Raw genomic sequence first — 16,778 nt, 5'->3', positions numbered from 1 at the left:
TTCAACAAAAAAATAAAGTTTAGATTCCAGATTTCGTAACATGCCTAAATTGAATCTTACTTTTTAAGTTACGCTGATTAAACTTAAATAAAGTAGCAGTCGTCAGTTGGCCCTTATTTTCTTTTGAGTAGTATATATTTCTCATAAATATGTCTAACGTTTACCTATACTGATTACGTGAATAAGATTTATGCTTTCGAGTTTTTATTTTATCGAGACTTATTTTGTGCAAAAAGAAAAATTTACCGATACAAATTTTAAATACAGTTTCTAGGGTAGTTTTTGTGATGCAATCTCTCGGATAATGCCATAAAAACTAACTACTATGTCTCGCACAATGCGTATTGAACTAAATTGAACCATAGCTCACGAGCTATATAATAAGAGAAATTGCCAATAGATGGCGTTACTCTGTGACAAGTGCTGTAAGGTTGAGATTACGAATATTGAAAAAACAAACAAATTAATGTGGATAACATCACAAGTAAGTAGCTAAAGCACTTTTGTCATGGAAATCAGAAACAACGACGGTACCACAAACACCTAGACCTGAGACAATGTAGAAAAGCGACATCTTGAAAATCTATCAGAAATATCTATGGTATGTTTAGCTGTGATAGTCTTAGGTGGCCCAATTTTTTTAATTATATTTTAATATTCGAATAAATAAAAATAAAAAAGTAAGGAAAGCCTTCATGTGATCATATCAGTTTTTAGTATCACTGAAATCAAACACCTGATCTACACTGAAACCGATTGTAAATAATAATAATTAAATAAATAAATAAATATTATAGGACATTATTACACAAATTGACTAAGTCCCACAGTAAGCTCAATAAGGCTTGTATTGAGGGTACTTAGACAACGATATATATAATATATAAATATTTATAAATACTTAAATACATAGAAAACACCCATGACTCAGGAACAAATATCCATGCTCATCACACGAATAAATGCCCTTACCAGGATTTGAACCCGGGACCATCAGCTTCGTAGGCAGGGTCACTACCCACTAGGCCAAACCGGTCGTCAAAATAATTGTCAGTTCACATTTTATTTTTTTAAGTTTATGTTATAAATAGTTATAACCGAGCAAAGCTCGGTGGCCCAGGTACTGTACTACATAAATACTACTTATTACTACATAAAAACTTCTTATTTGATTTTCTTTGCCTGTTGTAATTATAGCACCGTTCACAAGCTCTCTGCTGAGCCTTGACTCTGTTGACTGGTAGAGAATGCCTTACGGCAGTAGGTCCGCCTTTTGTACCAACTGTAAGATTTTTTCTTTTGTACAATAAAGTAAATAACACTTTAGTAGATATGTGTGTGTGGTGTCATTTTGGCACTTGATCTTGAAACACGAAGATAATACTAGAGTATGTTTCTGTTATATTTTTCTTCTTTATAACTATGAGCCTCTTAATTTATGGGGCAATAAAAAATCATACAATATCTACAATATTTCCCAAAATCCGTACATTACACTAGTAATTCGTATCGTTTTTACAAGCGTTTGAATTGCTCGAAAGAGTGAAGCGTATAGCTGAGTCGGCACCCTTTTGTTGTTGCTGCCATGCACACATTGTAACGACTACTATTCCACTATTCCTGTTTGTTTACAATATTTATAAGATTCTGTATTTTGTTTTAATTAATTGTGTAATTTGTTAATTGTGTATTTCTCTGTTTGTCTATGTGTTTTTAAATTGTGTGTATTTGCAGCAAACAAATAAACGCTTTATTTATCTATCTATCTATCTATCTTTCATTTAACTATGAATGTTTGTACGGGTCAAATCTTGCAAGTTAAATTTGAGCCACTTCCCGGTTTCTGATAAACTAACTAACTAACTAACTGCTTTGGCTCAGCGATCCAAAAAGAATCTTGGCCTCCGAAACAAGAGAACGCCACCTGTCCCGATCCAGCGCGGTTTCCTGCCATGAATTGGCATTCAGCCGACGCAGGTCCACCTCCACGACATCACACCAGCGGTACCTGGGGCGCCCGATCGGTCGACTGCCGGTTGGTCGCCCCAAGTACGCTTCCTTGACTACGCGATCCTCCCCCATTCTGAGTAGGTGACCGAGCCAGTGAAGTCTGTGGGATTTAGTTACGCCGATGATATTGGGCTCAGCCACCAACTCTTCGATCTCGGCATTTTTCCGGATCCTCCAGGATCCGTCGTCACTTCGGACAGGTCCCAGGATCTTCCTAAGCACTTTTCTTTGCGCTATCAGGAGCTGACTTTCCTTTTTAGGGTTCCGTAGTCAACTAGGAACCCTTATAGTTTCGCCATGTCCGTCCGTCTGTCTGTCGGTCTGTCTGTCTGTCTGTCTGTCTGTCCGAGGCTTTGCTCCACGGTCGTTAGTGCTATAAAGCTGAAATTTGGCATGGATATATAAATAAATAAAGCCGACAAAGTCGTACAATAAAATCTAAAAAATTAATTTTTTTTAGGGTACCTCCCCTAGACGTAAAGTGGGGGTGAAATTTTTTTTTCGCTTCAACCCTAGAGTGTGGGGTATCGTTGGAAAGGTCTTTCAAAACTAATAGATAAAGTGAATATATTCGGAGATAATCGCTCCGAAAAAAAAAATGTGTCCCCCCTAACTTTTGAACTATAGGTCCAAAAAATATGAAAAAAATCGTGAAAGTAGAGCTTAAGAAAGACATTAAATGAAAACTATAGCGGACATGATCAGTTTAGCTGTTTTTGAGTTATCGCAAAAAGTTTTCCCTTCATATTAAAAAGACTTACTTTAATTAGGTACTGATTATGCAAATTTGCCTATTTGTTTAACTCGCGTGAAAGGTACCGTTTCATCCCTTGGTTAACAATTTACTATACTTTAAGCTCCAGTTTAGCTTATTGTGACGGAAGAGTAACTACGGAACCCTACACTGAGCGTGGCCCGACATGCTCTTAGCCGGTTTTTTTGAGTTAGTGTCCAGGCCTCACAGCCGTACATGAGATGTCGTACATGATGAGTCCCGGTTTCTGATGAAGCTGAAAATTTGCATGCAAGTCTGACAATGCAATATTATGGTACCATCGAGCTGATATGATGATGGATAATGGCCATAGGAACTCTGTAATAAAACAACGCAACCTAAAATAATTGTGTTTGGGGTTTTTAGAATTATCTCAATGAGTATTATTTGCCTGTGGAAAGAAAAACAGTCACATAAAAGCTTTCACCAAAAATGAAATTTTTGCCATAAACTTATTATTTCACAACGGTTTTACTCACCACTAAAATAATATAATGTTTTCTGAATAGTTTTATGTATTCCTATTGTCTTGATCTCTTATCTAAACATACATTTATAGGTACTTATTACTCATAATTAAGAATTAAATTCCTATTTCTTATCCAATAAAACCTGTTTTCCTGTTCAACATTTGATTTGTTTGCACATCGCAGTTGCGAGCGGAAGCTATAACTCTATTATTAACAGCTAGTTCTCTTTCGCTATTTTTTCCAATCGTGAATCAATCTACAACGATATTCTCCGTATTTCTACGCGCCTGATTGATTTACTTTTATGTAAATAAATAGAAACGAGTTTCATTTGGCCTCAAGGAGATTAGAATAGTGCGTAGCGAACGTTTGCCAGATCACCTTTTTAGGGTTTGCTTATATTAACGGAACCCTTATAGTTTGGTCGTGTCTCTCTGACCGTTCGTGTTTCACAACCATGTTACTGTGAAACTATTAGATATATTTAACGGCATTTGGAACGTAGATGTATTTTGTGAGCCTGTACTGTTTAGTAGTAAAGATTTTTTTACCCCATATATGTACCTACATTATATATTTTCTGTACCCACTGCCGGTAAGAATCCGAAAGATTTTAAGGAGTAATAGATGTTAGGTATATGAACCTGGGTAAAATTATTTTATTTATTTATTATAAAATTTACTGCACATAAAAAAAAGAGTACAACAGGCGGACCTAATGCCACTAGGCATTCTCTACCAGTCAACCATAGAGCAAAACAGAAAAGCTTCAAGGTGGGTGCAGTGAGAAAAAACAATAAAAAAAATTATGCATTTATTTAATTTTTCCAGGCGTAATAACGCTTGCTTCTCTAGTAAAACGTGCCTTAGGACAAGCTGGCAAAGATTTCTCTTGCTATCTCTTTTTATTTTTTAATAGATAATGTAATTTTTTTTCTTTTGGGCATAGATTATTCAAAGCACAATCTACATAAATTAGTCAATAAATATTTTTTTCATATATACAGTTTTTAACCGACTTCAATTTCATAGAAGGAGGAGGTTCTGCATTCGGTTGTGGCTATTTTTTCTTTATGTACGTTTACCGATTACTCCGACACCCGTGGTCCGATTTGAGGAATTCTGTTTGAAAGGAGTTATCTCCAAATTGATCCCATTTTAATGGATCCCATCATGAGGAATTGAGGGAACTCCTAATTTTTAAAGGCACGTGTATGGTGATTTGGATGTTTTCTTAAGCAAATCGAGCATTTTCTCTCAAAAACCATCAATTTGATGAAGTGTATCTTATGATGATGATTTTTTTAATGTAGTATGTTCACCGATTACTCCGACACCCGTGATGCGATTTGACTAATTCTTTTTTTGTTTGAAAGGAGTTACCACCAAGGTGGTCCCATAATATTTTTAGTTCTGATCTGATGATGGAATCCATGAGGAATTGAGGGAACTCCTCAATTTTTAAAGGCACATGTATGGTGATTTGATCGTATTCTAAAGCAACTCAAGCATTTCCTCTCGAAACCTACCAATTTGATGTAGTACAACTGTAGCCTTACCACGAGTTTGACTCTACATATTAGCTGACGGGTTCGTAACTTACTTTCTATATACATCTCCCCCGCACTAATAGGATGCCAGTACGAGCGAGATGAATAGGAAGTAAGTCACGCTAGCGAATATGTCATGTCAGTGTCAAACTCGTGGTAGGCTACTTACTGATTATGAAGACCACTGGCAATATGTAGAACTTACCTCTTATAATTGGGTGTATTATGATTTTTGATGTATGTAGTATTGGAATTAAGAGGTGAAAGCTAGCTGTGAGAGGTATGTGAGGTAGACGGTGGTGGTGAAGGTAGACGGGGGTCTGAGGTTGGGGGTTACTATTAGCAGACTGAAAACACGTTCCATACCGTTGTTGTTAGTTAATTGAAATATTAATATTCCACTCATTTTCACCGCCTATGGTTTGATTACGAACGTTAAAAGACTTACTTAGTCTGCCAATCTTAACGAGTCAAAGGCTTAATTAAATGAGGGCTCTTTGAGCTTTAAATGCTTCATATATTTATCGTTATTGATATGATGTTACGCCGAGTGAAGTATGTATGTATTTAATAAATGTATACTGAATAATTTAATTTTCAAGAGTTCTTACAAGTGATCTAAAAATATAGGTAGCAACTAAAACAAATTACTGAATAGACAACAAATACATTATTATGTATGGGTGCGTGCAGACTTGCAGAGTTGCAGACATACGCACGCAGTGTCTGGTGTGGTGTACTTAGTTAGGTCATAAGTTCTGTCACAAAGGTTTTGACTGATAAAATGTAATATAAAGAATTTAATAAAAAAAAGCTTGCCATGATTTGAAAGCTTGTTTAATACTGATCAAACCGCAATATAATTAGTTTTCAATTTAGGTTGCATCTTTATTTACTACTTATTTACTTTGGGATTTTCGTTAGACGCGAATACGCGGTTGGATTGTGAAAAATTATACTTCACAAAAGGGAGTAAAATCAGTGTCACATTAATAAAATAGGTATAATTGTAACTACTTTATTAGAACGTTATTTTATCACTAGCATTTAGTTTTTCGACAAGTCTTTACTTCAGCTAATATCCTTCAACCTTAAGGTACTTACTTTTCAGTGACAAGCAAATTTTTGACTGCCATCCTCTCTCTTAAGCTCGGCTAGGCTCTTGTCGGTGGAGTAAATTGCCATCCAACAAGTAGGTTTGGTAAACCACGACGTACAGTTGCAATTTTAGCAATAGGCACCAACATACATGAATTATATATTTTAAGAAAGATCCGGCTGTTGTTAACCGACTTCAAGATTTCAAAAGGAGGAGAGGAGTTACTCAATTCTGTTGTATGTTTTTTTAATGTTTGTTATTTCATAACTCCGTCATTACTGAATTGATTTTGAAAATTATTATTTTGATTGAATTTATATTTATACAGATTGGTCCCGTTTTTGTCAAAACCAAGTTCTGAAGATGGGATCCATGAGAGATCGAGGGAACTCTTCAAATGTCAAAGGCACACATATAGTGAATTTGTATTTTAATCAACAAATCAAGCATTTACATTTAAAAAGTGACATTGGATGAAGTGTAACTGCTGATGCTGATCAGAATGGAACTTTTCAACGACGCATAGTTCCCGCTTGGCGATTTGTCGTCTTCGTTGCGTTTGTTAGGCAAATTATGTTTTCAAGACAATTTTTTGATGGTAGAATTTATGAGGAATCGAGGCAGTCCTCAAATGTTAAAGGCATAAATATAATGATTTTTGTATTTCCTTCAACAATTCAAGCATTTACATTTAAAAAAGTGACATTTGATGAAGTGGAACTGTTGAATGTTGATGCTCATCACAATGGAACTCTTCAACGACGAGTAGTTCGCGTTTGGCGATTTGTCCTCTTCGCTGTGTTTGTCAAGCCAATAAAATTTTCGAGAATTTTTTTTGTTACTTTCGAGTTTGACGATGGGGTTCATGAAGAATCAAAGGGAAACTCCTCAAATGTTAAAAGCATATATATAGTGATCTTAGTATTTTCATCAACAAATCAAGCATTTACATTTGTAGAAGTGACATTTGATGAAGTGGAACTGCTGATTATGAACAGAATGAAACTCTTCAATGACGCATAGTTCACGTTTGGCAATTTGTTTTCTTCCCATCTTTGTCAAGCAGTTAGGTTTTCAAGGCACATTTTTGTCAAACTTGAATTCGGATGATGAATTCCATGAGGAATTGAGGGTACTACTCAATTTCATTATTATTATTATTATATTTTTATATTTCTATCGTATTTATTAAATAGAACTTGTGTTTAAAAATAACGTCTATCTATGTTTTTCTTATAACTATCTGGTGCTTTATTTCATGCATGGTGTGAAATCATTTATTTTAAATACAGTCGAATACCCTATTGCGGGTACCAGTTACCAGTCAACCACAGGGCAAATCTGAAATGTGTCAAGGTGGGTGCAGTTGCAGTGACAAAAAAAAACATTTTATTTCCGTTTCTACATAATTAGGTGTAGGACGCTGTCTTTTAAATTTCATTGTATGATATCCAAAATCTACCAAAAAAATTCTTTCACTGGTCTCCCTCATTGAAGTCGGTTTTTTTAGGGTTCCGTAGTCATCTAGGAACCCTTATAGTTTCGCCATGTCCAGTGCTAGAAAGCTGAAATTTGGCATGAATATATAAATCAATAAAGCCGACAAAGTCTAACAATAAAATCTAAAAATTTAATTTTTTTAGGGTTCCCCTACACGTAAAGTGTTTTTTTTCTTCAACCCTACAGTGTGGGATATCGTTGGAAAGGTCTTTCAAAACTAATAGGATTCTTCAACAAAATTTTTTTGATAATATGAATGTATTCGGAGATAATCGCTCCGAAAGAAAAAAAAAGTGTCCCCCCCTCTAACTTTTGAACCATAGGTCCAAAAAATATGAATAAAATCGTGGAAGTGGAGCTTAAGAAAGACATTAAATGAAAACTTTAGCGAACATGATCAGTTTAGCTGTTTTTGAGTTATCGTAAAAAGTTTCCCCTTCATAGTAAAAAGACGTACATCTACAGTTCATCCCTTGGTTAACAATCTACTATACTTTAAGCTCCAGTTTAGCTTATTGTGACGAAAGAGTAACTACGGAACCCTACTCTGAGCATGGCCCGACATGCTTTTGGCCGGTTTTTTCTTTAAAATTATTTTATGTAAGATTCAACTATGTAAAAAAGAAAAATAATTAAATAGGCATCAAAATCACCTTGAACATGTCATAACATTTTTCCGAATATATTATAGAATTATGCAAAACTGAGACAGCCAATTACGTTAAATTGTAAGTAATTCAGCATTACAGAAGCTTTCAACCTATATATGAATAGAGATCTGTACCTATAGCTTTTTTATCAATCAAAACTTTTTTGACAGAACTTATGACCTGACTAAGTAATGTATTTTATTTATTATGAATGATTGGAAATTGTCTAATGTCTATCATTTAATAAAATATAATTCGAAAGACGAATTAATTGATTGATTCTCGAGCTCGGGCCCAATGTATTTGCAAAATGGCAGATCCGTTAGTACCTATACAAAGCGTGCGACAGTTCATATAAACAGATCCCAGATCAGATAGATTGAAATGAAACCTTTAGATACCTAGTAGTTTCAATGGAAAAGAGCAGAGCACTTTTTATGAAAGGCACAGTTAAGTGAAATTAAATCGAAATAATTGGAACGAACTTACACAAATGCCAAAGGAACCCTGATATATTTTCGTTTATCTGGTTTATATTCTAATACCACTTATGTTCTCAGTGAGATTTTTTTCATCATAATCCATATTGTACTAGTTCCGTATATTCTGCCTTTATTGTTCTTCACTTGTATGCTTCTTTTTTATCTCCTTGTAATAATAGTACATTATAGCAGAGGCCGGGAAACAGCGATTCGTGGATGAGTTTCGATTTGAGTCCGATAAAGGAGACGAATCCACGAATTGCTGTTCCTGCCGAGGCATATATAGTGCTTTTCTCCAAACATGCCAGGAAATCAGGTAAAATAATCATAATGTAAGCATCAACCAGCACACAAATCAAACCTTCACATGAAAAACGTCAAAATCAATTTCCCTCTTTAATTATTTTTTAAAAGTTAAAAGTACAACTATTTTGCCATTCAGTACCCATTCAATATTCGCTCATTCAATATAATAGTGCAATATAAGCTGTTGCACACATGAGATCATTAAAAAAATATCAAAGTTATATATATAGTCTTTGATTTTATTAAGCAGTATTCGCACGATCATACACAACGGTCTTACACGACCCAATCCTATAGCTTGAAATGATACTGACCGGGTCGTGTAGACGCAGCCTGCGACTATATTAATTGGCTGTTTGCGTTTTCCTTAGTGGATTCATGTTTTTAAAAAGTAATAACTTCCCATCCGCCAAAACACGACAATAATGTTTTGATGTTTTTAGGGTTCCGTAGCCAAATGGCAAAAAACGGAACCCTTATAGATTCGTCATGTCCGTCTGTCTGTCCGATTATTTTAATTGGTGTTTGACTATATTAACAAAGAACTTCCCATACAATTTTTGCTACAGTGAGGTGAACATTTCCGAGCATATTGGAGAAAAAATAAATAAATATATAAATCCCGCTTAATCTGATAACCCTGTACTGAAAAACAAATACAAATGATTTATTTACTGCTTACAGTAACGAACGGGTAATCAGAAAATGGTAATAACCTGTAGCATTATTTTTCCGTTACGTAGATAAATTTTGTTAACTTGCTAGGATTCATAGTGCTTACTCGCTCGCTCGCACCAATAGGCACACGTCTACAGGTCGTGTCAAGTTCGTATCGCTTATTCAGGTTTTTAAACACCGAATAGGCTGCCCATTAGCGCTACTATACGTGGTACTGAATTGGGTAACCTAATTCCTTTAAATATATTGTTTTAATATTTCTCATTTACATAGGGAAAATGCTTAAAGCTTATACCTATCCCCCATTTTATATTTAACGAGCTAAGAATCCAATATGAAACAATTAAATCTTAAACTCGGACATTATTTTCTTTACGAGACCCAGACTCCACTTTATTCTTCATAAATTAAACCAACAAACGACATTGCGGTGCGCCGCCGCCACAGAGGGAAAATTAACAACATAGGAGTGGTATTCGACTTATATAAAAGTAGCGGTGACATAACGACCACTTTTGAGAAAAAAGACCCGAATTTTTAAGTTTTGTTTTAGAAATATAACGACTTGGTTTTCGAACGTTTCGAACGTCCGAAAACCATAGTAGTCATATTACCGATTAAGTGATTTTACAGCCACGTTACAAGGGGGCAATGTCACGAGTTTTCAAAAACCGCACCAGGCCTTAGGTTCATGCCGAGTCAATTTATTCTTAACGTTAGCTAATTTGCATGTAAAAAGCCAATGATAAGGTTGCCAGAAGGATCAATATGCTATAAACAAGCGATACTATCGTCGTTCTGTGGCTGAAAATCACAATGTGATTCGTTGTTTTCGCTTTTTCGCTACAAGTACAAATTACGAAACGTTTGATCGAGATAAGTATTCTTTTATTACTCGTATATAATCGTACTCGCAAAAAAAATCCTTGAGTCATAATAAAAACAGTACCGCGCGCGCGGGCCAACTACAAATACGCTTTCCTGGTTTTGAATAAATCAAAATAACGCATTATTTTTAATAAAGAGTTGATCGATTCTCTACATAAAGGTATCAAGTATTTGATAATACGTTGTATACAGCCGGTGGCCCGCTGCATGAAACTCACCTGATAAAAAAATAGAAAATACCTACTCTGTGGAGGTAGATTTTTTTCAACTGCTCTTGGTTCACCGCGGATTAACTTGGCAAATTTTGTGCAAATGGCAAAAAAGTGGTACAATAATTCATCATAAAATAGAATTAAACTTGTATGGTAGGGTGTAGGGTGGGCTAGCTGCCATTGAGGACAGTAAAAAAAAGTGGTCGGTCAAATCCAAGCAGTTTTCAATTTGAACAACTCAAACCATATAGATGAAACCTCGTGAACGAAGCGAGAGTAGAATTGTTCAAAAAAGTATTCGAGAGTGTCACAACGGGGACTCCCTCCCCTCTGGTCTCATAACAAATTTTGTAATATTTTTAATTGTCATAACACTATATGCAAAAAAAATTAATTCATAAAGATCTTTAGTCAGAATTATTCCTGAGCATAACTGGGTTTTTGTCATAAACGAGTTTTGTCATAATTTTTATATTCATTAATTTAATTCGCATAAAAATTTAAGTAATACTTAATACTTTAATCATAATCATAACCACACAAAGATCGTATAAAAGGGGAGAGGAGACCGAAGGAGAGGAGCTCCCTCCAGTAGGAGAAATGATTTTATAAAAGGAACTAATCATAAATATAGATTTATTCAAATAGTACGTAGGTTAGGATCGTTAGGTTTATTTAGATGCCCGAAGGGCAAACTACGCAGAAATAGGCTCCGTCGAATTAAGTGTTTTGACGGAGACTAGGGAAAAAATTATTATGCTACAAAACGTTATACGTAAAAACTTTATAAGTATCGATAGATAAAAAAAGATATGCCTTAAACTTGTATGCAATCCAATATGGACCCGTCACATCGTGGACAATTTTAGAAAAAAAAATACAATATACCCACTCTCAGAATCCACTGTTAGCATTAAATTTGATGCAACACATTGTTTTTGGACATTGGCAGATGAAATGTACAAAACCAAATGGTTCGAAAGACACATAACTCCTTTGCCAGTCGATGACAAACAATGGGATAAGTCATATTCTGGGAAAAGTTCGTCAGACTTCGACTCAGAAAATAATTGTGATTAATATTAATAACAAAAAATAACAAATTATAAACGCTAGTTAGATTTAAAAATAAATTTTTGAACTCATTGTTTTGTTTTAGGAAGCAAATAAAAAAACAACCCTCTAAGCCCTTCACGCAATTATTTATTTATGTCCTTGTTAAGGTAAGGTTGTTTGCATGAAAATAGGCGGGTGGTATGATTTTTTTACTGGCTAGTTTATTTTGTAGGTCGGCATGGATATGCCTATAATAGTATAGATAGATAGACTAATTTATTAAAGTGAGCATTACTAGTTCACTTTTATTCCACCTTTTAACAAATGCTGAGTTAGCGCGACTAAATCACTTATATTCAGCACTATTTTTGTATAGAAATCATATAACAGCGATAGAATAGCTAATTGACTGAATAAGGCGCTTTAATACAACTTTTACCCAACTGTCTCTTGTGTTGCTATAAAAGCCGAGTAAAAGCAATCTAATAACTATTTGGCAACAATGCTGCTGTTACTGCATGCTTATATCGTAATTCGTATAATGGGGTTCTAACCGCTCTTATAGGAGCTGAAGTGTATTTATGGGTTTTATACAAAATTTACTCAGCGTATTGTACTTTTGAAGAGTTTTGAACTACATTAAAAACACATCAGCTATTTTGTTGTTCAGTTACAATTTATACGCGGTAAGTTTGCTAATAATATGGATAGAATTAAGTGGAAGAGACTTAAAAGAAGCGGTAATTTTCGTAGAACACATTGAATCAGATGATATACTTAGCAATAATTTTGGTTTTTCGACTTAAGGAACCCTAAATCCATTAACATGGCCGCATCGTGTGCTATAAATGTAGCAGTAAACACAGTTACTCGACTTATAATCTAATAAATGAGATATAACAGAATCTAGATCGTGTGCTAGATCGTGTGTGTGTGATCGTGTGTGATATATAGTGCCGAGAACCTGTAATAAAATTAGTGTATTAAAACCTCTCTAAACCAATGTTGAAGTCAAGGCTGAGGTCCTCCCTCCTCAAGAACAAGCTGTCGACAGGTTGAAACTTAAAACGCAAGCTCAATAGCCGATAATACCATAGACATATGCTGTTTTCGAGCAGTAAGGACCTTAGCATACAGGTAGCATAAGCGACATGTGATGCCAGGTTAAATAGATTAAGATTTTTTTTTCTTGTTTAAAAAATGTTCGCATTTTGCCATCAAACGTTAAAGTTTGGCAAAATTAATTGTAAAATTATAAGGGTAAGTTAAATTATAGCAAAATAATTAAAAAAAATTGTGGATGAAGGTTGATTTATAGCATTTATACAACGCCAGTCACAGGTGACTGACATGCCAGAGTTGACGTACACAACTCTTGGTACCTAAAACCCAAGGAACAATCCTTGTCATCGCGGGTTCGCAATGTTCGCATGACGTTGCGTGGCCAAAACATACTGGTGGCCTACCGGTTACTGCTGTGAAGAATAACATTATAATGTTCCTTTGTATCACACAAACGCTCAATAGAAGTATTGAGCGTTTGTGTGATACAAAGGTGATATTGGCAACGAATGCGAGTGATTTCCATGAACAATAATTTTTAGTTGAGAATTTTGTACCAAAATCCCAGTGTGTTATAAACATACCCCGGGGTTTTCGGTGCGGGAATGTTTTACACTAGCCAAAAAACAGGTTAAAACTATAAAAACCAATAGTATATTTTTTATTCATAGTTTGGTAATTATTTTACAATAGACAAAGTTATAAATACAAGAAAACATTCCCGCACCGATAACCCCGGGGTATGGTTATAAATTAGTACGACCTGCATTCCTTATGCGAGAATTTAAAAAAAAATCACGTGGTGCTATAGTAAATGTTATCATCTAATTTGTTGTACCACTTTTCACGCAAATAAATATATTTCTATTTCTATTTCTATTTTCGCCTTCCGCCCCCGGTGACTGTGAATGCCTGGCGGTGAGGGACCCAATTACGAGTACTTTCACGCACGTTTGCTGAAAAGTGGTTCTTTCTGAATATAAATGTGAATCCTTATTAATTAAGCGCTTTTAAAGCACAAGTATTATAAAAGTATATGATTACTTCTGTTTATTTTGAGTTTTCGAGCTTACAATTTGTGTTTGTTATTTGTTTGGCAGAACACAGTACAGCCACAGCGCACCTGTGGGGCCAGGGCGGCGGTGGACGCCGCGGTTGGAGTCGCAAGCGGACTTCTGCTCCACAAATGAGTAATCCACATGGTTCGACGCCGCGCGTGGCGCTGGTGCTGCGGTCTCGGCGAAGCTGGCCCGTTGCGCCCCAATCTTATCGCAGGTACGAGATATTTAGTACATTATACTTTTTTTACTTAAGTAAGACGAAAGTGGACGGCCGCGCGAAATCGCCTTTTTATATCAACGTACTCGTCAGTTTTCTCTCCGGATATTAATACCATTGAAAATTTGTATGGAAATGGAAATAGTTTTTCGCTCCTAATTCTTATTCTAATAAAATAAAAATGCGTGAATGTTGTGGTACACTCGGTTGGAATGAAGTATATTATTGTTGATAAACGTTTTATATTATTGATTAAAAAATACAAAAAAAAAATCGAATCTGCTTACGAAAGTCCACAAATCAGTTCAGAAATGCTACTTACAGGCAGGGAGAAAAACCAAACATAAGAAAACATTTTTGTACAACCTGAAACTGATACGCTTAGCTCGAGCTTTACAGTCGCTTAGTAAATGAAAATATAAAATTTAAGTGCAAAAAATAAAGTATTATTTGCATACACGCCTGGGGATTGAACTCGCATCGTCGCTGTTGCCACCTGTTTCTAAGCGGCTGTTTGTTATCTGCGCCGCTATTAGAAATCAGGACCTTTTTTTATTGCTTGACTGGGACGGGACGTACGCGTTACGTTCAGGCAGTCTAGAAAGTAGTTCTGTTTTTCGACATGACTCTTTTTACCTATAGGAAACATTTTTGTCCTCTTTTCGATTATTGGATTTAGATAATGGGTCCACGAAATTAGTAAAAGAAATATTTCGTGACAAAGACCATAGTTATTGAAATATCAATTTGGTTTAGAGCATATCTTTAATAATTATTCAACAATGACGCTGACAGTAAACGTTAGGGTTACATATCAGAAATATCAGAATACCTAAAATCAATTTACCTAATGTTGAATCACCCACGTATGCTCGATTCACCTAATTTATAAAATACGTAATTTAATGAACCTAAGTTTATAACACGTAATAAATCAAGTTTATAACATGCGCGTTGCCGACCCTAACCCCCCCCCCCCCCCCTCGTTGAGCTCTGGCAACCTTACTCACTGGCAGGAACACAACACCTACTACTATCCTACCTATGTTTAAACTTTTTGAATAAACGTCTTTATTAATATTATTATTTGCATGTATTTCCCATCGCGGAGCCGAAGCCAACACGTAGAGGCCCTTTTGACACTTTAATGAAATGTAAGGGATACACCTAGCGGATGTTGCCCTTGCCCGTGTCTGGGACGCACGCAGAGGCAGCACCCGCCAGGGTGTAAGGACTATTTGAGGGTTGATGGAATCTAAAATGAACTGGGCTATTGGGTGAAAGCGATGGACTAAATACTGGGCTATGGGATAAAAAACCGGACGCCTGCCTAATAAAACGGTATTCAATTTTATTTCCGGCAGACGGTGACTCGCCCCCACAAGATGGGCCCCCACAAAAAGTGACATCTAGGATGGCTCAAGGGCAACACCGGTGTGAGCGGCTCAGGGGTGTCGAGAGGTGTGCGCCGCTTTCTACCCAGTGGCTGCGAGCAGCCACTGTGCCAACTCGCGTCTTATGCAATTTTTCACTTCCACCCCTGGAGCTTATAGCTCTAACGACTCCACTCTGGGCGGCCGGCTAAGGCAAGCCAGAGGCAGAGAATCCTGTCCCAACCACCCTCCTTGCGGGTAACAGAACTCCCCAGGAGCACTCGGGTACGTGAGGTCGTTACTCCTCAACAGCTCGCCACAAGCTGCCCTGCGTTGACTGATTGCACTGGTAAAACCAGCGGGCGATGGGGTCGTCACATCCCTACGCCTATATTATTATTACTACTAATGCACGTTTCGCCTAAAACTGTTTTACTTACGCTCAGAATACCTATGGTCAATTTAGGAAAATAGTATAGTTGATACACCTAATACACGAATTACCTAAAGCTGATTTACCAATATCATTTTGGCATGAGATCAAATAGTTACTTAAGAGCTAAATGAACACTTACTATAATTTTACAAATCCGATTCCATCCGTTATATGCGGGTGAAACCGGACCGGATACCAAAGTTCTGAGTTTTCTTGATGTAACGTTCACGAATTTACATTGCAAAAATTTAAAATATATATATACTGCAACGTGTATCAGATATCACTCCGTGTGTTTCTATCCCAAGGCCAAGGTTTTAAAAATTATAAGTTTTACGTAAGTAAAAACATAACGATCAAGTTGAGGAGCAAAAATGGAAATCATTACTTAAACAGGCACTGTTTTGACGTAAGTTATTATTATAGCAGGCATATCTTCGACTGGTACTAATTTGAAACGTGATGAAAGTACCTAGTAAGAAAATTAGATAAAACACCTTTTTTACTTCTGTGACGCACCCGTTAAGTAAATGTAGAACAAATCGGTCCGCCCTTTGCACGCTTATCTAATTGGGCAGAGGCAGAGCGAGTCAGCGATAGTTAGAATGTAAATAATAGAGTGCTATCGGATTTTACTTGCTATCTGGTTTCACCCCGTTTATATAGAATTTTTAATGTTAGTTGTTTTATTTTATATCTTGAGTTATTCTCTTAAAATATCATTTGCCAATAAGACTAGTACTATATACTATAACTTTTAATTAATTTCGTTTACTGATCTGACTAACTTTTATCTTGATAAAATCAAATCTCAGTATAATCACAATAGATTCGTGTCCAAAATTATTAGAAATAATAATGGTTAGGTCAAATAAAGAATACTTCCTCGTATTTAATGATTTATTATCTCAAGAAATAGATTTTAGTATTAGATATATTTAAGATCAAATATT

At 35.8% G+C, this 16,778-nt stretch overlaps 1 protein-coding gene across 2 annotated transcripts in view; it reads left to right on the top strand.

The window, feature by feature from the left end:
* The window catches only part of LOC133519764 (uncharacterized), a 133,254-nt gene extending 116,699 nt beyond the window's left edge, over positions 1 to 16,555 (top strand). For both annotated transcript variants that reach the window (XR_009799670.1, XM_061853855.1), the window contains one exon: positions 13,839 to 16,555. Coding sequence is in view for 1 of the 2 variants with exons in the window: in XM_061853855.1 (XP_061709839.1) it covers positions 13,839 to 14,128 (290 nt within the window). In the remaining variant the exon portion in view is untranslated. The remainder of the gene's footprint in view (positions 1 to 13,838) is intronic.
* Positions 16,556 to 16,778: the final 223 nt, after the last annotated feature.

The sequence above is a fragment of the Cydia pomonella genome, chromosome 7 (assembly GCF_033807575.1).
Source record: "Cydia pomonella isolate Wapato2018A chromosome 7, ilCydPomo1, whole genome shotgun sequence".
Taxonomy (NCBI): domain Eukaryota; kingdom Metazoa; phylum Arthropoda; class Insecta; order Lepidoptera; family Tortricidae; genus Cydia; species Cydia pomonella.
Note: the sequence above shows the minus strand (reverse complement) of the source record. Positions and strands in the feature narration are given on the sequence as shown.